Below are 22,831 nucleotides of genomic sequence, written 5' to 3'. Positions count from 1 at the left end.
GGTTTAATTTTATTGACTGTTTAAATTTTTTTCCCGTGAATGGGTGGGTAGGGACCCCAGAGCATTGCTTTGCCCAGGTGCTACAATACTGTTAAATGGCCCTGACTGAACTCAGATATCTCAGGAGTCCCCATTGGTCGGTATTTGGATGAAAGATCGACAGTGCAAAAATGTTGACAGGGTTAAATAGTCAACACAAAAATGGTCAAAACATATATTTGTAAGGTGAGTACTAGGTTAGACACTTGTGGGCAGGGTTAGGGTTAGGCTGCTGGAGAGGACAGTTAGGGTTAGGCACTAGGGGGGAGGTTATGGTTAGGATATAATTAGGATTAGGGTTAAATTACAAAAAAAAAAGTCCAACCTTTTGTCCCTGTCGACATATGGCATGTCGACATTGACTTGTCAACCTTTTTATTGTCGATCTTTTATACCACAGCCTTATTGGTCACACAGACTTTTGCCTTGCCCTCTTTTCGGATATCCTCTTGGCCATAATAAAAAATTTCCAGATTGTTCTACCCATTTTATGGATGAATTTATTGTTTACCTCTCCAATATTAAAATAAATTATGTAGAATCGTCAGCCCTTAACATTCCACTCTCTCCCTAGATTGCGGATACTTGATGCAGTTATTTCCATACAAATGGCTCTCATATCAAATATCTAGGTATCCTAACTAATATCCCCCTGTTCCGCAAGATCTGTAGGTTAGATGGCATTGTGATCTGCTCATATATTTTTTCTGGCTAAATATTTGAAATAATAATGTTTTTTGCAAAGATCCTATATATTTTATATTTCTAAACATGACCCGTGGGGATTAACTCCAGTTTCCTGGTTGATATAAACAAAATTATTTGTATCATTTTCATAATCCTGATGCTTTTGGGCGGTGACCGGTATCAATAGACTGGGTCATCTGGTTACCAAAAAGACTTAGATCTTTCCCAGAAATGGAGGCCAAGCTTTCCCTCTCTAAACAGTATTTGGGATTTTGACAGCTTTGTTATATCGTAGTCTTGGGTTGGCAGTGTGATATTTATCCCAATTTCCCTTCCTATATTGAGGTTTGGGACAAGAAATTTACATCCAGAAGGGATTGATTAGTGTGTGATATTTCGGGTTACCGATATTTGCTCCTCTAGCCTTGACATGCTCGAGGCACAATATAAAGTGTTGACCAGGTGGTACAGGAGGATGTGGTCAGAATGCAGACTGCTGGGATTCTGGCAGTCAGAATCCCAACACTTGTTACGGTTAGGCTGCGGGGAGCGAGGGTTGGCCTTAGGCACTAAGGGGGGAGGTTAGGTTTAGGTACCGGGGAGGGAGGGGTAGGGTTAGGCTTACTTACCTGGGGGCATTGGCATTCTAACCTGGTAGGGATGCCGGCTTCGGGATTCTGACCGCCGATACCAGGCGCCGGCATCCCGTACCTAACCCGGTACACATGCTCTGATATGATCCACAAATATTCCAGGGCAATATCTCCTCTCTGCTGGAGATGTTACAGAGACGTCAGTTCATGCTTTCACATATGATGCAATTGTCCTTTTACGGTATTGCTTCCTTTTTGGCCTTTGGTTATAAACTTGATGAAAGAGATCATAGGTTCTTCTGTCCCATCAGGTCCAGCTTCTTTCCTACTCTGATATACCATGGTCTTTTTATAAAAAGTCACTCTTCAAACACATGAATAATGCACTATTATGCCTGTGCATTGGCGCTCACGCACAATTTATTAATAGTATAAGAGGCTTAACGTCTATATGGCAATGGACGATGTACACCTTTGTTTCAGATAAATATGAAGACTTTAAATTGTTTAGCAGCTGGATAGACTTTAAGGACTCTCCAAGATACAAGGCACTCCTTCCTTTTGCATGCTACATAACCCAACTCACTCAGTCAATTTCACTCTTTAATTAGACTGGGGTTTCTCATTCGTAGTTCTAGGTGACCCGCCCTCATTGATGTTAATCACCTGTGTTGCTCTATCTTTGTTGCTGGCTGTCCTATCCTCTCCCACTCTACCTCCCCCTCTGTCATCGCTCAGGGCGCAGAGCTTAGTCGCTGCCCCATAGCACCTGGGAATCTGTATGATTTACCGCCGGACGCCTGCCCGGTGGTTGGAATCCTGACAGCGGCATCCCGGCAGACATGTCTATGAGCGACGTCGTTCACAGACATTTTGCGTCAGCTGTTCTACACAGCCAATGCCCAATATACAGTATCTGCAGATATATTTGGGGCATCGTGCTGTGTGTATGGGCAGTCAGCTGACCGCCAGTACACTTGCTGCAGAGGCCGCGGGGGGAGGAGCGTGACACGCCCCCTGGCCAGCAGGACCCGCAGACAGATGATGGTTGGTCAGTGTGTACTGTATGAACCTCTATCATCTGCAGATATAACTGCTGATCACTCGATCTGCAGATATATCTCTTAGGTGTGTACACTACTTTACAGTACAATACAATGCAGGACAAAGACCAGGTTTATATACATTGCTGCATTAGCGATCATAACACTCAAGTAAGTAACAGGGAATAAGCAACCAAGTGATAGATGCCCAAGTGAGGAGTAGATGAAGGTATAAGTAAGGAGAAGCACAAGGAGGACAGAGGGCCATGCTCGTGAGAGCTTACATTCTAATGGATTTCTTTGGTAACACTTTAAATACATTTATTTAACTAAAAAATAACCTTTTTACAATGTGCTGAAAGCTGCTGTCTTACTTTGTACCAATTTAAGCATATTACAAAATTCTTACAGTACTGGCAGTAGATGTACATTATATGGTAAAGTGGAAATTATTTAACATGCATAGAATGGAAAATGGGATATACATACACATAGTGTGCTGGACATACCATTATGGTATTAAAAAGTAAATGTTAAGCATATGGCTGAAAAGTATATACTGTCTATACATAGCATACCTGTTTGTCTAGTATTCACATCCCAGAGTGCCGTATACAGCTCAAAATGTTCATCCGGCAAAATCATCCCTAGAACCTCCCTACTGCTCCTACTCAGGCTGTCCAGCAATTCATACTAATAGGCAGCATCATGCACTGTCACTGGCTAAGCAATTGGGTGGGAGCAGTAGCAAACGCAGGATTTCTATAGAGGGGTTTCCAAATGCTTGATTTTAAAGCAAGTGTGGCCAGTCCATGAAGAGGGCATAATCAGCACTTAACCAGCTATAATATACGTCACACTGTACGAAGGTATGAAATAATCCTGACATATACAGGACCAGCAATCACAGTATGCCCTTATATGCAGAAGTAGGGCCATCCTGTCTGAGCTGATTGTTTTTATTTTCAGATGTGGGCTCCATTTCAGACCAATTGAGCAAGTTTGTGAATCAGGGAAGGGGGGGTGCAGAAAAAGAATCGTGCACTGCCCTGGACATAGATGTACAGATCGGTCTCCTTATTTACTGGAAATTATATTATTATACAGTATTAATAATTGACCCTATACAGTAGATGGTCTATATCAGTGCATCCCTAACAGTGCATATTTTCCAGATCTCCTAGTTGGTGCACAAGTATATTCATTACTGGCTGGCACACAGGTGGTGCTAATTATTCATCTGTGACACTGAGGGGATTTTAAAAACATGCAACATTAACATTACTATTACATGCTATTTATAGTGTGGTCTTCATGTTGTGGGCTAAGGAGGGGGGTTTCCAGGCAACCGCCCCCCCCCCCTCTTCCCCCACATTTGCCAATGGGTGGGAGATCACTATTTTAAGTACACCCTTATCACTGATAGATGGTGGGCGATAACATGTCTGTAGGCTCCTATGTACAATTGTTCAATATTTTACTGTCTATCTAACACTGTGATACAGCATTGTTAAATTATAATATTACTGCTCATTATTAGAAGTCATTATGTCAACTGTGGTGTTTATTCTGTCTGCATAAAACAAATAAAAGTATGGCGAGAAATAAATTATTTTTTTTTTTTTTTACAATTTAGATATTCTCATCATAAGTTTCATTATCTTGGCTTTATATGAATATTTATTTAAAGTGTCAATTAAATGGCAAAAATAAAGTAGTTAGTAACCAAGTTACATCAGCATAAGATGACAGGGATTGTAGTCTTCCAGTGCCCACTGGCACTGTATTGCAAGTAACATCCTCCATCTTGGCAATAACAGGTCCCTGGAACAAATGAATATTGTTGGTATACTATTCTGTTTGTTTTATGTTCAATTTTTTTCGACCCTTTATCAGGCCAAAGAAACCTGTACATTTCCTGGCTGTATCATCCCAAGAGCATTGCAATTATTTTGAATCGGGAATGTTTTTGGTAACCACATATTTAAAGTATTAATAAGCACATAAGTATTTGGGTCGTGAAACTGCTCTGTATTTATTTGGAGAATGATTGCATACTGGCTGAATTATGCCAAATATCTGGACATGTGATCTAAACCCCTTGTAAATAACACCAGTCTCATGAGAGATTCAGGCACTGAATCCCGGCTCTCAGGCCAGGCTGTACTGTTACAGCTTTGTAAGGCGCGGTAACAATGGAAGCTTTTTTGTAAAAGCTCAATGTGTACAGGAAACAGCTGCTACTTAGTACTCTTCTCCGATGTGTGCAACCTACTGTATGTTCTAACTGGCAAAGCACAAACTCTGTATACTTGGAGCAAGCTCTGCTGTTTATTCACTTGATACCAGTATAAAATGTAGTGATATATACATGTGTCAAATGCTAATCATGTGGGAAACTATGGGAAAGACTGCATCACAAATTGCAACTCGAGCATGGCTCTTTCTGAGTTTGAGAAACGTTTGACTGTAGAATTGGAACTTCACTGTTAAAAGCAGATAGTACCAGCAGATTTAATGCTGTACCACAGTGATACCGGCCATGTGTATGCAAAGGTCTCGCCATACAGTTGAATTCTGTTTCAGCTTTGTCATTCCTGGTTGTACATTTGTATTTGATAAAATAAATATAGTCTATGGCTAGAACTGAGGTGACTACAATCATTCATTCTGCTCTGGCATGGTTGGGATAGAATTGGTTAAACTATGCAACATCTTCAGGCAAAATACTGTACATAACTAGAGAAAAGTATTTTGCAGAATAGATATAAAAATTACACTTTTAATTGATGTGACAAGTATAAAATATTAAAACAAAAAGGATGTACAGTCAGGTGCATAAATATTGGGACATTGACAGAATTTTCATATTTTGGCCTCTATTCACCACCACAATGGCTTTGAAATGAAACAAACAAGATGTGCTTTAACTGCAGACTTTCAGATTTACTTTGAGGGTAATTACATCCAAATCAGGTGAACGGTGTAGGAATTACAACGGTTTTTATATGTGCCTCCCACTTTTTAAGGGGCCAAAAGTAATGGGACTATCAACTCAAAAGCTATTTCTTGGACAGGTGTGGGCTATTCCCTCATTATTTCATTATCAATTAAGCAAGTAAAAGGTCTGGAGTTGATTCTAGGTGTGACATTTGCATTTGGAATCAGTTGCTGTCCAATTTATCCTGTACCAAAGGTGTTCTATTGGATTGAGTTTGGATTGAGATCTGGTGAGCGTGGAGGCCAATAAAGTACACTCATTGTCATGTTCATGGAACAAGTTTGAGATGATGTGGGCTTTGTGACAATGAGCATTACCCTGCTAGAAGTAGCCATTAGAACATAGGTGCTAAGACTTTGGCCATAAGTGGGATGTATATGGTCAGCAACAAGACTAAAGCTGGGTACACACTTAACAATTGTGTACCTAGCACTTCGTCCCACGATCCCTGCGCCGACTGGTCGACATATTGGGCGGTCCGTACACACTGGGCGATCTGGTGCCAGACCGCACAGTAGGCTGGCCCCCGCCGCATAGCTCTGCATGGGAACGTCTGCTGCATCGCCTGATCTTCCTGCATGTACAAAAGATCAGGCAGTGCAGCTGATGACCCCACGGGAGCACCCACTAAACGATGTAGTGCAATATTGCCATTCTGATGCGTCAGAATCGTGCACATCGTAGCAATATCGTGTAGTGTGTAGGGGCCATTAGGCTGCAGCATTTAAACAATGCTCATTTGGTATTAGGAGGCTTAATATGTGCTAAGAAAACATTCTCAACACCATAAGCCTATTACCACCACATGCTTATTCATGGATGCATAATTCCATGTGCTGTGCCTAGCAACAGTCAATTGTCACAATGCACACAGAAACATAGGTCCTGAACAATCCTTTCAAGGCTCTTTGAGTTATTTAAGCAGTGTCATTCTCATATGTATGTCATCTAGATAAAGGGCTAAATGGTTGCCCCAAACACTGGATGTTCACATATCTGGAATCCTTCAAGTGCTTCTGATTGCAAAAATGACAGACCCGTTGCTCTGCTCAACACCAATGTCAAAATCTATGCATAATTAATAGAAAATCTCCTGAATCCCTTCCTTCACAAACTAATACATCCGGACCACGTAGGGTTTGTCTTAGACAGACCAGCCCTGGACGTGTAGCATCCTTGACATTGTTGAACTGGTATTGAACTCTCAGACTTACTTTTTACAACTTTCCCTTGATGCAGAAAAGCTTTTGACAGGCTGCACTGAGGATATATGCGTCATGTCTTCACAGAGTATGGCTTCCGAGGACAGATCCAACTTAGCTCTGTACAGCAGATCATCAACCAAAGTCTTTAGTATCTGCTTCCTCTCCAATGCCTTTGGTATCACCAATGACACAAGGCAGGGTTGCCCCTTCTCCATTTCAATCTTTGATGGCAATAGAACCTCATTCTCAAAAGTTTAGACACTTCTGCAACTTTCCAGATCTTATGGTTCAGGAAACTTTCCATAAACTATGTCTATTTGCAGATGACATTTTGCTGTGCGTAACTAACCTGGCGACATCTCTGTAAACTCTACACGATATCTTCGTTCGGTATAACAAGAACTCTTATTACAAACGTAATACCACCAAATATGAAGCCTTCCCAATTAATATTCCTACTCCCAATCTCATTAAACTCTAACGGAAATTCTCATATATCTGGAAAGATAGTTTACTAAAATATCTAGGCATACATATCCCAGCCTCTAGCAAAAATATTTTAAAAGTTAACTTAACTCCCATGATAGCCCATCTCACTTGTTGGACCAATGCCATTTCCCTGCATTGGTTATAAGGCACAATGATCCATGTGGCTACATGCATTTTCATATAAGTTTTCTCTTGACCACTTATATGGAACACCTTGTAAAAAACAAAACATGAGCAAGCTCTGAAAAGTATCAGGAGGTAAATTTACTAAAGTGCGGGTTTTTAGAAGTGGAGATGTTGCCGATAGTAACCAATCAGATTCTACTTAACATACAAGATAATAGCTAGAATTTACTTTGGGCACAACACGTAGTTCTTACAAACTGCTTTGGGGCTCATTTACATTTGTATGTAAGTCAATTTTATGACACGCCTCTCAGATGGGGTGGGTATGGGAGACCGGCAGTCGGGATGCTGGCTGTCCAAACACAGAATCCCGACAGGGACTAGGTAAGTATCCTAACCCTCTCCCCTTCACCCCTAACCCTCCCTTCTTGCATCCCAACCCTCCCTACCCCGCACACCTTAATTCTAACTCTCCCCATTCGTGCCTAAACCTAGCCATCCCCCATTAGTTCCTAAACCTAGCCCTCCCCCTTAGTGTCTAAACCTAACCTCTGCCCCCTTAGTGCCTAAACCTACCCGACCCTGGTGGTGCCTAAGCCCCCTGTCCGCAGCATAACCCTAACCTCCCCCCTTCTGCAGCCTAAACCTAACCTTCCTCCCCGCTGCAGGTAACCGCTAACCCGGCCTGCTATACATACGATCGGGATGCCGGCTGTCAGAATTCCGGCGTATGCATCACAACGGATGAAGATGTTCTGGCCGCGGTCGGGTTTCCGGAGCCAGGTTTTCGACCACCGGCATCCCGATCATAGGTAAATTCACTACATCCCCTCTCAGATGTAGCAGTACACATCCACTTTAACACCGTGCTCATAGGTGGTACTTTCACAATCTCACTGAAATGCTTTTTCAAAAGTAGGCTAGTATGATCTTTCCTTTACCGGTGTATCAATATGACAAGGGAACACATCACGCATCACTTTTATGCTAGCAGAATACATGTCATTACAATATACAGTGCCTTGCAAAAGTATTCATCCCCTTGACTTTTTACCTTTTTTTGTTACATTACAACCTGTATTTATTTATTTTTTTAATCTGAATTTTATGTGATGGATTTGCACAAAATAGTCTAATTTGGTGAAGTGAAATGTGAAAAAAATATATAAAAAAGAATTTTTATAAATAAAATTCTGAAAATTGCCATCTGCATATGTAATCACCCCCTTTGCTATGAAGCCTCTCAAAAGTTCTGGTGTAACCAATTACCTTCAGAAGTCACATAATTAGTGAAATGAAATCCACCTGTGTGAAATCTTAAGCTGCATACACACACAACGATTTTGTTACCAACGATTTTGTGAACGATTTTCTGTCAGATTCTGTCAGATTTTTTAAAGTGTAATGAACGATTTTTTGAACTACAAACGATTTTTGCATATTCCCTTAATGAAAATCTTTCAGTTGGTCAGTCTGACTGAGCTACAAACGTGAACGCGCATGAACGATAATCGTTCATCGTTTTAACTCAGAAAGTGAACGATTTTTTCAACGTTTGAACGATAAACAATATCGTTATCGATAATCGTTCAAAAAATCGTTACATGTGTATGCAGCTTAAGTGTCACATGATCTGTCAGTATAAACACACCTTTTCTGAAAGGCCCCAGAGGTGCAACACCACTATGCAAGAGGCATCACACCATGAAGACCATGGAGCTCTCCAAATAAGTCGGGGACAAAGTTGTTGAGAAGTAAAATTCTGGGTTGGGTTATAAAAAAAAATATCCAAATCTTTGATGATCCCCCGGAGCACCATCAAATCCATCATCATCAAATGGAAAGAACATGGTACCACAACAAACCTGCCAAGAAAGGGGCGTCCACAAAAACTCACAGTCCGGGCAAGAAGGGCATCAATCAGAGAGACAGCACAGAGACCAAAGGTAACCCTGAAGGCGCTGCAGAGTTCCACAGCAGAGACTGGTGTTTCTGTGCATGTGACCACAATAAGTCGTACACTCCATAGAGCTGGGCTTTATGGAAGAGTGGCCAGGAAAAAGCCATTACTTAGTGATAAAAATAAGAAGGCGCGATTTGAGTTTGCCAAAAGGCATGTGGGCAACTCCCCAAATGTATGGAGGAAGGTGCTCTGGTCAGATGAGACTAAAATGTAACTTTTCGGCCACCAAGGAAAACACTATGTCTGGCGCAAACCCAACACATCCCATACCCCGAAGAACACCATCCCCACAGTGAAACATGGTGGTGGCAACATCATGCTGTGGGGATGTTTTTAAGCAGCAGGGACTGGGAAATTGTTTTGAGTCGAGGGAAAGATGGATGGTGCTAAATACAGGGATATTCTTGATCAAAACCTGTTTGTCTGCCTGTGATTTGAGACTGGGACGGAGGTTCACCTTCCAGCAGGACAATGACCCGAAGCATACTGCTAAAGCAACACTCGAGTGGTTTAAGGGGTAACCTTTAAATGTGTTGGAATGGCCTAGGTCAAAGTCCAGATCTCAGTCCAATTGAGAATCTGTGGTCAGACTTGAAGATTGCTGTTCACAAGCGGAAACCATCCAACATGAAGGAGCTGGAGCAGTTTTGCCTTGAGGAATGGGCAAAAATCCCAGGGGCAAGATGTGGCAAGCTAATAGAGACTTATCCAAAGCGACTTGCAGCTGTAATTGCTGCAAAAAGTGGCTCGACAAAGTACTGACTTTAGAGGGGTGAATAGTTATGCACGCTGAAGTTTTCTGTTATGTTGTCCTAAATGATGTTGGATTCACAATATAAAATAAAACACAACTTCACAGTTGTAGGCAAGTTCTGTGAATGAAATGATGCACACCTTCAAACAATCCATTTTAATTCCAGGTTGTGAGGCATCAAAACATGAAAAATGCAAGGGGGTGAATACTTTTGCAAGGTCCTGTAGTATTTTGAAATTCTAAAAATATTGGTACAATAGAAACTGGTCATGTGGGAACTATTTTTTGTGTGGTCATGTTTTCTTTATCAGACATACCTGTCATCCTCAATGCCTAAGATATGGATTAGCAGCTCACAGCAGCTGTGCATTAAACTAAATGCTGAGCTATATTTGTGTGTGCCCACATTAGCCAAGCAATGCAGTTGTTCTAAAGCATTCCTTTATTGGGTGCTTCTGTTCAGTGGGATTAGAGAAATGGCAACAAACATTGTTTGAGGATTACTTTATTTGTGGTTGCTTAATTTTTTTTTTTACACAAGAAAAGAGTAACCACATATAATTTGAATATACATGCACTTTGTGGTATATGGGTATATAGTAATATAAAAAAGCTCCTGCTTTATCCATCCTTTTTCAAAGAGCCGTCCGCAGAAAGAACTTGTGTATTGTCTATACAATTGTGTAATTTTAAATTACTTGTATTGCTGCCTTATTAATGTTTAGTGTAAATCTTGTTGGGGGCTCAGTTACAGATAACGGTAAGGGGGTCTACTAACCGTGTTGCAACATTGTAGCTATTTGGATTACCATAAATCTGAGAAAAATATTGCTCTGCAAATGATCAAGGTAATTGTCATTGGCAGTAAAAGCTGACCTTTTATGGGTTTATAAAAGTTGTGCCAGTTTCCTTGGTGTAAGAACTATTACCACCAACATAACACTAGGTGGCAGTGTGTTCATTTTTCTAATATGTGAAGATTTGCAGAGATACAGTATAGTCAGCACAGTGACTATGAATGTTTTATGGCAAATCAAGGTACCTCTTTGATTCTCAATATGTAACAATAATTGTAAAAAATATTTATTTTTTCAAGCCCAAAAAGTATTACTCAGTGTTTTTGTATCCTGTCATATTGGGTAAATCTTTTCTAACTTTATAGCAGACTAGTGACCTCACTCCACGGGATGATATTTACATCCTAACCATTCACTGTTAATCTATTCTATCTTTTTCTTTGTAAAAATCAAGAAATAAACCTTTACATATAACCTTTGTTCGTTTAGTGAGCTTTACCTCTCTTTACCCTTCATCTGTAACCAGTGGCAGCTCCAGAGGTGAGGCTGCAGCGCAGTTCAAAATTCAAATAGGGGAGCCACACCAACTGCCATTTCACACACTGCCAAACATCGCTGGCCGGGACCCACTGGCAGTTGGTGTGGCTCCCCTATTTGAATTTTGGACTGTCCTGCAGCCCCACCTCTGGAGCGTCTACTGCCTGTAAGTACAGTATGTAGGATTTGGCTAGTTTGAAATCCTGCATGTGTTTTTCTATAGTTCTGTTTAGTGGATCTTCATTATTCTCTTTTTGCAAATCTTTTATGTACAGCTAACAACGTTGTACAGGATTATATGCAATGTACAGATTTGGACAGTATATACAATGCAGCGCTTAGTTCACCAATAAACAGATCCCTGACCAGTATTATTCATCTATACTGGTACTGATGATGGGTATTTGGTGTACTGTAATCACACACAACCAGTGCTTGCTACAATTTTTTTTCATGCTGTCCGCTTCCCTTGCAGAAGTGAACTCTGGGAGAGTGTTGGAGAGGAGTAGGAGAAAGGTAGTCACCATTAGTGTTCATTCTAGCACCTTCACCTGTCACAACCCATGCAGTTCCTCTTTCCTGCCTGGGGTGTCACTCTCTGCTCTGGTGCTTTTAGCACACTCTGGTCTTTATTTCTAAAGTTTGTTGCATCAGCTGAGTGTGCTAGAAGCACCAGAGCATAGAGCGACACCCCAGGCAGGAAAGAGTAACTGTACGGGTTGTGATATGGTGTAGTGTTCAGTCTAGCACCCTGCACCTATCTGCCAACGACCGTGCTGGCTCTCTGAATAGAGTTTTCCAGGCTTTGCTGTGGCTATGCTAAATTTGTTGGTGGAAACACTTGTGACTTCTGTACTTGAGAACAGTTTTGTTAGATTGACAAAAGATCTGAGGTTTCTGTCTATTGCCATTGTGGCATGCTGTATCTTCTATAAGACAAGTCTAAGGAGCGTCCTATAATATAATGTAATATATCAACTGTTTTTGTGCTTTCAGGCAGAGACAGCAAATCTGCCACCTACACCAAGCCATCAGGGGCAGCGAGCTAAGCACTTTCCAGCCGGACACCAGTTCTGGTATGAATGGAGATGATGACTACATCCATGGGATGAAGGTAAGGATTAAATTCTGCTTTTTGTTTGGCTCTGTCTGTCTTCATATAGAAATGAAGAATCTTGTTTTCTAGCTTGTTAAATAACAATCATTAGAATCTTCTGTGGTAGTTTTCTTTCAGAGGAAACCGTGCAATAAAGTGAAAATAATCCTTAGGCAAAATAAATTATTATATCTTGGTAATCTGTTAGTGCAACAGGGAACACTATACTGAAATACATATTTTGCCCTTAGCCTAAAGATACACTGTCCTCTAAGAAAATATTTCATCCTATGGTGGCCCTCACGTAGCTAAAGCCTTGGGAGAAAAACTGCTGCATATATGCGGCACCTGGGCTTCCTATGTGGTAATGCAGCTTTAGAACAATGTCAGGGGTTATTGTGTTTGACACAGCCTCCTATATCACTTCCAGTTTATTGCCCTCTTTTGGGATAATGGAATGGTGTTTATTCTCTTATGGCATGTGAGTCTGCTCTACTTACTATAAGGCAAACACAGGGAAAAACTGCTTTCTCATTCAGAATCATTGATTGCTAAGAAGAACCATCTGTCTGGACATGGGTTTAATGCAAATGCAGAAATAACATTTAACACATGCGGGTGTAGGTAACAAACCTTGGAGAGAGCTAAAGGGGTGTATTTTTCAAAGCTTGGAGAAAGATAAAATGATGAGAGAGAAAGTCCCAACCAAGCTGCTCCTAACTGTCACTTTTCAAACCCTGGGCCTGATTCAGAGATGGACACTAATGCTATCGCAGCTGTGATTTCATACGCAGCGCAGATGCAAAAATATGCTAATAGTTACAAAGCTTACCTGAGCATAAAGACGCCCACCACTACCTTCTCATATGCATATGACGTCGCTTACCTGCGTAAATATCGGTAATTTTGATGCACATTGAGCGGCCATCTTGCCCTTGCAGTAGGCCTGACCAGCCGCAGACTCTGCAACTCTCCTGACATGCAGAGAGCTCTCATGCTCCGTACAAGATTGCAAGGGCTAATTTATGCATACCCATGTAATGGCATTTAAACGGCCAGACGCGTCTTCGTTTTTCTGACCACCACCAAATTCTGACAGCCTGTCAGTCACTTTGCGATAGGATCCTTTATGCGTCCATAAACGCAATGCGAACGCTGCGCACTAACTGTGCTGCCATGCCAAATAAACGTTAGATCTGCGTGAAAATCGCATTAGCGTCCATCTCTGAATTAGGCCCACAGCCTGTAATACAGTGTGACCGTTAGGAGGTTATTGGTTGGTAATTTATCTCTATCCACTTTATCTCTCTCCAAACTTTGGTACATCTCCCCTATGGAAATATATCATGTATTCAAAATGAATGCTTATGAATCCTGGGTTTATTTTTCTACTTCAGGGTCCATAGGGTATCCACAGGATACCTTGGGGTATAGGTGATGATGTCAGGCATCGGGCACCATAGAGTTAAGTTTTCAGCCTCCCAGGATGCACTAGGGTCCCCCTCCTATACCCCGCCCCCGAGCCAAGGCATCTCAGTTTCGTGTGGTGCCCGGCCGGAGTCGGATGCACCTGCTAGAGGGGGGCTTAGAAGAGCCCCTGAAGTTTTCTTCATTGCAGCTGTGGCTGCACATCTGGATGTACAGCATGGACAGTCAGTACTGACGTCCATGCTGTCTTCCCTACACCCCCGCCGGTACCAGAACGCCGGTACCAATCCGGGGATGCTGGTAAGCATCTGGGGTCACAGCTAGCGGTGACCCCAGATGTTTGGGACCATGGCCGGATCTAAGGGGGACAAAGGTAAGCAGCATGGGTCCCGCGGTGGGACCCTGCTGAACATGGTCCAAAAGTCCCCAGGCAGGGGGCTCCCTGGGGACTGGCTGCAGCGTGGAGCCAGGTATTAACCTGCGATTCCACTACCCCCCTGGGACAGCGGACCTCGGCAGAGCGGTAGCGCTGCGGCGTCCCAGGGGTTAAATGCATGCCAGGGGAGCACGCCTTCCCTGTCTCACAGCCGGCGCCTCCCCCGCTGCACACAGCCCTCTCTGCACACGCCGACTGGCCCTGTGGCAGCGCTCCTCCCCCAGGCCAGCCTCCTCTATGCTCCTCGGTGGCCATCTTCTGAATGCATGGTGAACGCTGCTGGAAGTCTGAGATCGGAGGCATCGTGGTCTGGGTCCCCCTGCATACCTCTCCTCCGCTTGGTCAGGTCTGTGTATGCAGCGCTGTGTCCTACCAGACTCTGTGTCTGTGTAGTTGAGTGTCAGCGCTGATAGTGCAGGAATTGATTTTTCTTTGCATTGTATGTGACTGTGCTAGCGCTGCTGCCTGTACTTTTACTTTCATTACTGTCAGCCTTATCACTGTCCCTGTTCTTTCTGCTAAAGCCCTTGCGGTGCGGTGCTGCAGAGTGGTCTCTCGCTATACTAACAAGTATTGTGAGAGGGGTCACATACTTTCCACCATCATGTCTGAGAGTGAGTTTCCTCTCCAGCTTCAGTGTACTAAGTGTAAAGTTCCTATAGCGGAGGGGGAGGGTAGCGCGGAGGGGCTATGCCGGCAGTGTTTTTTATTGGCGCGGCCAATTACGGTCACAGCACCAGTTCAGGAGCCGTCCTGGGCTTGTTTCGCTAAGGCGCTTACAACCTTGGTGGGCCAGTTAGCTCCGCAGCCTGCGTTCTCACAGATGGGATTGTCCCAGCAATCAGTGGTGTCGTCACCCATGCAGGGGTTCCCGAGGCAATTAATGGTACCCCACAGTCTCCCTATTTCCCCTCCCCCAGTCTCTCAGGAGCCTGCGTGGGTTAATTCCCTGACTAGTTCTGTACAGCACTTGTCGGATGTGTTACAAGGGGAGTCTGTGTTGCGGCCACATAAGCGGCCGGTGGCGTCTCTGTCTGCTCCTTATGAGGATGACGAAGTGACGTCTGATGATGGGGAGATTCTAGATCTTTCCGACCAGGAACCTCTCCATACTAAGGAGGCGGACGCTAGATCCAAGGTGTATATTCCTGGACTTATTCGGGCAGTCCGCACAGCTTTGGTGATTGAGGACGAAGATCCTCCGGTGTCCAAATCTAAATATGCCTTTTTTAAGGATATTAAGGGTGACACCACAGTGTTTACTCTTTCGGGTCAGTTGGTGGACCATTTAGAGGAGGCGTGGAAACAGCCTGGCAAACGATACCAGCCGCAGAGGCGTTTGGCGTTGGCTTATCCGTTCGCGGATAATTATTTTTCTAAGTGGGAATCCCCTCCACAGGTGGATTCTCATGTGACACGCCTAGTCCGTAGTGCCACATTACCCATGCCATCCATGTCTTCCCTTAGGGATACTACAGAGCGCAAGGTGGAGATCTGCCTAAAGTCCGTTTATTCCCTTGCGGGGGGGGGGGGGGCAGCTAGGCCGGCTATGGCCATTTGCTGGGTTGCCAGAGCTATGGAGCGCTGGGCTGACACTTTGGAGGCGTCCTTCAATTCCGACTGTTCGGCTGAACAGACGGAGTTGATCGGCAATCTCCGGGATTCGGCCACTTATATCAACGAAGCGGCCTTGGATATAAGTACCCTGGCGTCTCGCATTTCTTCAGCAGCTGTTGCTGCTCGTCGCACCTTATGGTTGCGATCTTGGAAGGCGGACGCGGATTCCAAAAAGGGCTTGGAAGCGTTGCCTTTTAACTGAGAAGTTCTATTTGGTCCGGATCTGGACAAAATTGTAGCCACACTGGCGGCAGCCAAATCGGCATGTCTCCCGTCTGCTGCAGTTCCTTCCGGTTCGTCCTTTCGGCCTTATAGGGCCCAGGGTAGGCCTAAAGCACAATCCTTTCCCCGACAGGCTGGCCCCAAAAAATCGGCCAAGCCCCGGAAGCAGGCCTGGAGTACCAGGCGTCCGGCCCCTGAGCCAGATGACAAGCCTGCGGCCTGACGGTCCGGGCCTCCCTTTGGGGGATCCCAAGGTGGGAGGCCGCCTGCTGCAGTTCGCCCGGTGTTGGTCGGTCACCACGACAGACACTTGGGTTCTCGAGGTGGTCTCCCATGGGTATGCCCTCTCCTTCTGGCACAGACCCCCGTCTCGATTCTTCACCACGGGTCTACCATCATACCGGAACAAAGCCACGGAACTGCGGAAGGTCTTGCACACTATGCTCCAGGCTGGAGTTATAGTGCCAGTTCCATTCTCCCAGAAGGGCCAGGGTTTCTATTCCAATCTCTTTTTGGTGCAGAAACCCAATGGGTCGTTTTGTCCGATACTCAACCTCAAAGCTCTCAACAAGTCTTTGCGGGTACCGAAGTTTCGGATGGAGACCCTACGGTCCATCATTCTGGCGCTGGAACCTGGGGACTACATGTTGTCATTGGACATACAGGACGCTTACCTGCATGTCCCTATTTTTTTACGCCATCAGCAGTTCCTCAGGTTTGCAATCCGCAGCGAACACTTTCAGTTCCGGGCATTACCTTTTGGCCTGACGACAGCACCACGTGTTTTCACCAAGGTGATGGCGGTCATGGCGGCTTCCCTGCGGCTGCAGGGAGTCCGCATGTTGCCGTACTTGGACGACCTTCTCTTAGTGGCAGGATCTCCGGAGCTCCTTCTACGCCACTTGGACCTGACCATTGCGGTACTGCAACGGCACGGCTGGTTAATAAACTGGCAGAAGTCCACCCGGGTCCCATCTCAGCGGAATCTGTACCTCGGAGCCTTATTGGACTCCGGACAGCAAAGGATCTTTGTGACGGGGGAAAAGATCTCTGCCTTGCAGTTGAGGGTGCGCAGTTGTCTACAGAGCCGCCGGGTGTCTCTGCACTCGGAGATGAGGTTACTGGGCTCCATGGTGTCGGTATTCAACATGGTGGAATATGCCCCGTTTCACTCCAGACCTCTGCAGCACCTGATCCTGTCCAAATGGAATGGACTGCCTCAGTCTCTGAAATCCCAGACGATGGTGCTCACTCCGGAGGTTCGCCTGTCCCTAGCCTGGTGGTTGCAGACGACCCATCTCAACAAGGGTCGTCCGTTCTGGGTGGCGAATTGGGTCCTGTTAACAACGGACGCCAGTCTTCGGGGCTGGGGAGCAGTCTCGGATCCACACTTGTTCCAGGGCAGGTGGACTCAGGCAGAAACAGAGCTTCCGATAAACATTCTGGAGCTCCGCGCGGTGTTCAATGCCCTCCGGCAGGCACATCGGGTTCTCTAAGGTCACCCAGTGCAGGTCCAGTCGGACAACGCTACCACCGTGGCCTACATAAATCGGCAAGGAGGAACACGAAGTCGGGCGGCTCTCGTAGAGGTGTCCCGAATCCTGGTATGGGCGGAGCACAATCTCCCGGCCATATCAACGGTCTTCATCCCAGTAGTGCTAAAATGGGAGGCGGACTTTCTCAGTTGCCAGGACGTTCATCCGGGGGAATGGTCCCTGCACCCGGACTTTTTCAACTGCTGGTGGACAGGTGGGGTCTTCCAGAGATCGACCTCATGGCGTCCCGGCACAACAACAAGTTGCCGGTGTACGGGTCTCGCACAAGAGACGTAGAGGCGTCTCTGGTGGATGCTCTGTCCGTCCGGTGGACGTTCCGGTTCGCTTATCTGTTCCCTCCGTTTTCCCTTCTTACACGGGTAATCCGGAAATTCAAACAGGAGGGAGGGACGCTCCTGTTGATAGCTCCCGCATGGCCCAGACGGCACTGGTTCTCAGACCTTCGGGGTCTGTCCGTGGACAGTCCTCTGCGGTTGCCGCTACGACCGGACCTTCTGTCACAGGGTTCTTGTCTTCACCCGGACCTGACTCGGCTGTCTTTGACGGCGTGGCTGTTGAGACGGCCATGTTAAGGTCCAGGGGGTTTTCCAGCTCTGTAGTGCGAACCATGCTAAGAGCTCAGAAACCGTCTTCCGCGAGAATATACCATCGCGTGTGGCATACGTTCTTCCAGTGGTGTCGACTGAGAGGTTATGCACCGCGGGAGTTTCGTCTGTCTAGAGTGCTAGCCTTTCTACAAGCGGGACTAGACCATGGGCTTCGCCTTGCTTCTTTGAAGGTGCAGGTTTCTGCCCTGTCTGTCTTGTTTCATCGTAGGATTGCTACAATCCCTGATGTGCGCACCTTTTTGCAAGGTGTCCTGCGAATTCAGCCACCATTTGTCCCACCTGTGGCGCCTTGGGACTTGGCTGTGCTCCTGAGGGCTCTCCAGGGACCGCCGTTTGAACCACTGGACTCAGTGGATCTTAAATGGCTAACAGCTAAGACTGTTTTCCTTCTGGCCATAGCTTCGGCCAGACGTGTTTCTGATTTAGGGGCTCTCTTGTAGACCCCCTTTCTAGATTTTTCATGTGAACAGGGCAGTGCTGCGCACTCGTCCTGAATTTCTTCCCAAAGTTGTTTCCCAGTTTCATGTTAACGAGGAAATAGTTGTACCGGCTTTTAACTCACCTGGCCTTTCAGTGGGTGAGGCCACTTTGGATGTTGTGCGGGCCTTAAGGACTTATGTTGACCGCACTTCTTCGTTTAGGAAGTCGGAAGCCTTGTTTGTCCTCTATGGCTTCCGTAAAAAGGGTTGGCCTGCTTCAAAGCAAACTTTGGCAGCCTGGATCCGTATGGCGATTTCAGAAGCTTATCTTCATGAAGGCCTGCCGGTTCCTCCTTCTGTGAAGGCTCATTCCACTAGGTCTGTGGGTCCTTCGTGGGCAGCTCGACGTGGTGCCTCTGCAGTCCAGATCTGCAAGGCGGCCACGTGGTCCTCTGTCCATACCTTTGTGAGGTATTACACGTTTGACACCTTTGCCTCTCAGGATGCTTCCTTCGGGCAGCGGATTCTCCTTTCAGCACAGGAGCATCCCCACCCTTGAAGGATACTGCTTTGGGACATCCCCAAGGTATCCTGTGGATACCCTATGGTACCCTGAAGTAGAAAATATGAGATATGGTAAGAACTTACCCTTGTTATCTCTATTTCTACGAAGTCCATAGGGTTCCACAGGACTCCCGCCCTGTCGCACCTGTGCTGCAGATGGGCTTTACTCTGGTCACCGGTTTTTCCGCCTCCCTGTGATTCTTGTGTGTGTCCAGATCTTTTTTCTCTCTCTTACTTCTAGTCCTCCAGGCCTATGGCTTGGTACGTAACTGAAATGCCTTGGGGCGGGGTATAGGAGAGGGACCCAGTGCAACCTGGGAGGCTGAGAACTTAACTCTATGGGGCCCGATGCCTAACGTCATCACCTATACCCCAAGGTATCCTGTGGAACCCTATGGACTTCGTAGAAATAGAGATAACAAGGGTAAGTTCTTACCATATCTCATATTATTCTGTGTTTATGGTGCTGTTCTCACAACTCATGTTCATACAGCATGGACAGATAGAAACAGCTTTGTGTGTTTTGTCAGAATCTTTTGTCCAATACACAGCAATGTTCCTAGCTTTAGTGATATAAGGACAATGCAAGGTTTGTATTATATGTCCATGTTATAATAAAGTTTTGTAAGTTTAATAAAAGTAATGCCTCTGACTGTATTTTTGGCAAGGTCTGTAGTTTGATGGGTACTATTGTTGGAACCAGGCTAACAGTTATGGCAGTGCTACTTCCATAAATATAAGAAATTGGAGCTATATCATTCATTGTCATTAATATATTTTCAAGGGTTCTACATACAAACCTATACAGAACTTGACTCAGGACAGTTTGAATCCTCTCCATCGAGACAGGAGTGAACTTGATAGAAAACTTTCTACTGCTGAAGCAGGAGCTACACCGCTCAGCGAAGTCCTGAAACAGAGCACAAGTAAATCCAGTGATGACTTGAAAAAGTTGGAAGAGAAGGTATGCAATTCAAAGAAAATAAAAAGAAATATATTCTCAATAAAAAAACAAAACATCCACAGACATTTCCCTTGGGTTTGCCATCTTGCACTGAAACCACAACTCTAATAATGCTTGAGTTTCTCATCTCTCTAAAGCTGATCATACACTGCATGATTGTGCAGTAGACAAGCCAACAGAAAGGAGGACACCACTGCCTGATAGTTGGAGAGCCGGCTTACACTATACAATGTATTGAGGTATAGTTGGCTGAACAACAGTCTGGTGGATTGGACAACCGCACCAGACACTGATCTTATAATTGTTCAATCCAGTCATTTAGTCAGCTGGTTTGCAGGATTATCATGCAATGTATGGCCATTTTATGATGCCCCATTCCTCTAGCTCACAGGTTCTCAAACTCTGACCTCGGGACCCCAAACGGTGCATGTATTGCAGGTCTCCTGACAGAATCACAAGTGAAATTAGCTCCACCTGTGGATCTTTTAAAATGTGTCAGTGAGTAATGAATACACCTGTGCACCTGCTGGGTGACCTGGAAAGCGTGACCTGTGTGGGGTCCTGAGGACCGAGTTTGAGAACCACTGCTCCAGCTCATGAGGCACTCAACTGCTGGATAGGGATGGCCATCAACCATCGATGATTCATCGATGGCAGAGAGCCAATGGTTCTTTGCCATCGATGGACGAGTGGGAGCTGTCTTTTTTTTTTTTTTCTGAGCAAGGTGGTGCTTAGCCCTGGCGCCGGCTAAGCCTGATACTGTTTTTGATTGGCCTGCGGCCGGCCGTTTTCCACCGCAGCGGTGGCCATCAAGGTGTGCAAACCATCGATGGTTGACCATAGATGCTTCTTGTGCCATCGATGGTCACTCCTCCGATGGCCATCCCTACTGCTGGATACAAATAGCAATGAGTTACTCTCACCATTCTCTTGGCAGGGTGAAGGTGGAGTTACCTTGGATTCCAAAAGATAGTCATCTCTTTGTATCCAGCAGCAAGAGAACTGAACTTATACAAAAGTTTGCTCATGATTTTCACAATGTCTTGTAAAAATAAAATGAATAAGCCTGTTTCTGGGGGATATAAAACACAGCAGGTATCTGACTGTTACCATAAGAATAAATCGCTAGTTCTGAATTGAGATCCTGATTAAAGAACTCTTGCTATAGAAATGTGACCATGCTGATGAATGCAACTGATTAGCCATAGAAAAGATTACTTTTCTAAGAAATTAGGATACATACTGAAGTAGTGCATGTCAATGTGATCCCATTGTAGATAGTAGTGTAATAGTAAATTACAGAAACAAAGATGAATGTAGCCCTTATTATAATAATAATAATCAGAATATTGATGCTTTAGATTTGTTCTCTCTCATTTTCTGCACACATTGCTGCTTTGAACCATAGTGACGTAATGCCAGTGGATGAGCATAATGGTACACTGTAGGTTGTTCCCTAAAATGTGTAGTGACTACATCAACAAAAGATTTATTTTGTACAGTAGGCAGATTAATCTTTTGTTTAATTACATAGAGTAAATATGTGCTATAACCTACTGCAGACCAAAGTTTTGATGTGTCAGTATTGTACTTCTATAGAAGTGTCATTAACGACTAGATAATAGGTTTCCTGTACCTTTTTTAAAAAAATGTTTTTTAAATAGTGAAAGTTTAACGAGGCGGTACGGTTGCTGTTTTTTAAGATTTTAAGCCAGCATGTAGAATTGATACTACCGTGTTATCTTGTTATTGGCGCATGTATATTGTAAATGGTCTTGCCTTGTGGATCATAGCTTTGATGAGCCTAGTGCAAATGAGGCAATATAAGTAACTGGTTGCCGTGGGATACTGCACCCTTTTTTGCAAGTCATTATATAAGCCATTTGCTTTCTATAAGTCTTACTAATGCACAATGGGCCTGATTCAGATTTGGAAATAGAGTAAGATAAAGCAAGTAACTCTGTACCTAGACAAACCATGTTGCAATGTAAGGGGTGTAAATACATTAAAAAAAAGATTGTGGGGTAAATACTGGTCGCTGTTGCATGTAGCCCACAAATGCTGGACAGCTTTATTTTTACACTGCAACTTAGATCTCAGTTTGGACACGCCCCTCCCAAATCTAAAGGGGCCTATCCACTAGGTGACATGAAAGACTGAAGTCTGGCACTCAAACCTTCAGTTCGCCGAGGTGCGGTGCCCACACTGTACGGCGTTCACTGAACGTCATTCAGTGCAGGAGTCCGACCTCCTATCTCTGAACTGACGAGCGTCGTCAGGTTGACGGGCATGTTCAGCAGATAGTCTGGGTCGGCAAGGACCCAGCGTACACACGCTTCGCTGGTCCTTGCCGGCTATCCATTACACGACTTTGTGAACAATGTGACCAAAACCTCCTGGTTTTGGTCGGATTGTTCACAAAGTCGTTTAATGGATAGGCCCCTTTACTCTCTGCACATTTTAACTCTATTCCCAACTCTAAATCAGGCCCAATGACCTAAAAGGGAGTTTCCAATGCTAAGGTAAATGCCGAAGACCTCAACTCGCTAAGCGGCACCTTTGAGCCATTTACACAAAACTGTGTATTAGGCAGGCAGCATTTTATGGGCATTTTGCAGTGGGGGCAACTTATTACTCAGGTTTATCTAGCTTGTACAGTTTATTTCTGTGAAGCCATGCCTGGGTAT

The 22,831-nt window shown here is 44.8% G+C and overlaps 1 protein-coding gene across 2 annotated transcripts in view; it reads left to right on the top strand.

The window, feature by feature from the left end:
• Positions 1-22,831, top strand: part of CEP85L (centrosomal protein 85L) — a 309,647-nt gene that overhangs the window by 250,031 nt on the left and 36,785 nt on the right. For both annotated transcript variants that reach the window (XM_088480976.1, XM_088480975.1), the window contains exons 5-6: positions 12,231-12,348; positions 19,965-20,144. In XM_088480976.1, the coding sequence (XP_088337102.1) occupies positions 12,231-12,348; positions 19,965-20,144 (298 nt within the window). The remainder of the gene's footprint in view (positions 1-12,230; positions 12,349-19,964; positions 20,145-22,831) is intronic.

This window comes from Taudactylus pleione, unplaced genomic scaffold (genome assembly GCF_031769625.1).
Source record: "Taudactylus pleione unplaced genomic scaffold, aTauple2 ptg000259l, whole genome shotgun sequence".
NCBI classification, from domain to species: domain Eukaryota; kingdom Metazoa; phylum Chordata; class Amphibia; order Anura; family Myobatrachidae; genus Taudactylus; species Taudactylus pleione.
Note: the sequence above shows the minus strand (reverse complement) of the source record. Positions and strands in the feature narration are given on the sequence as shown.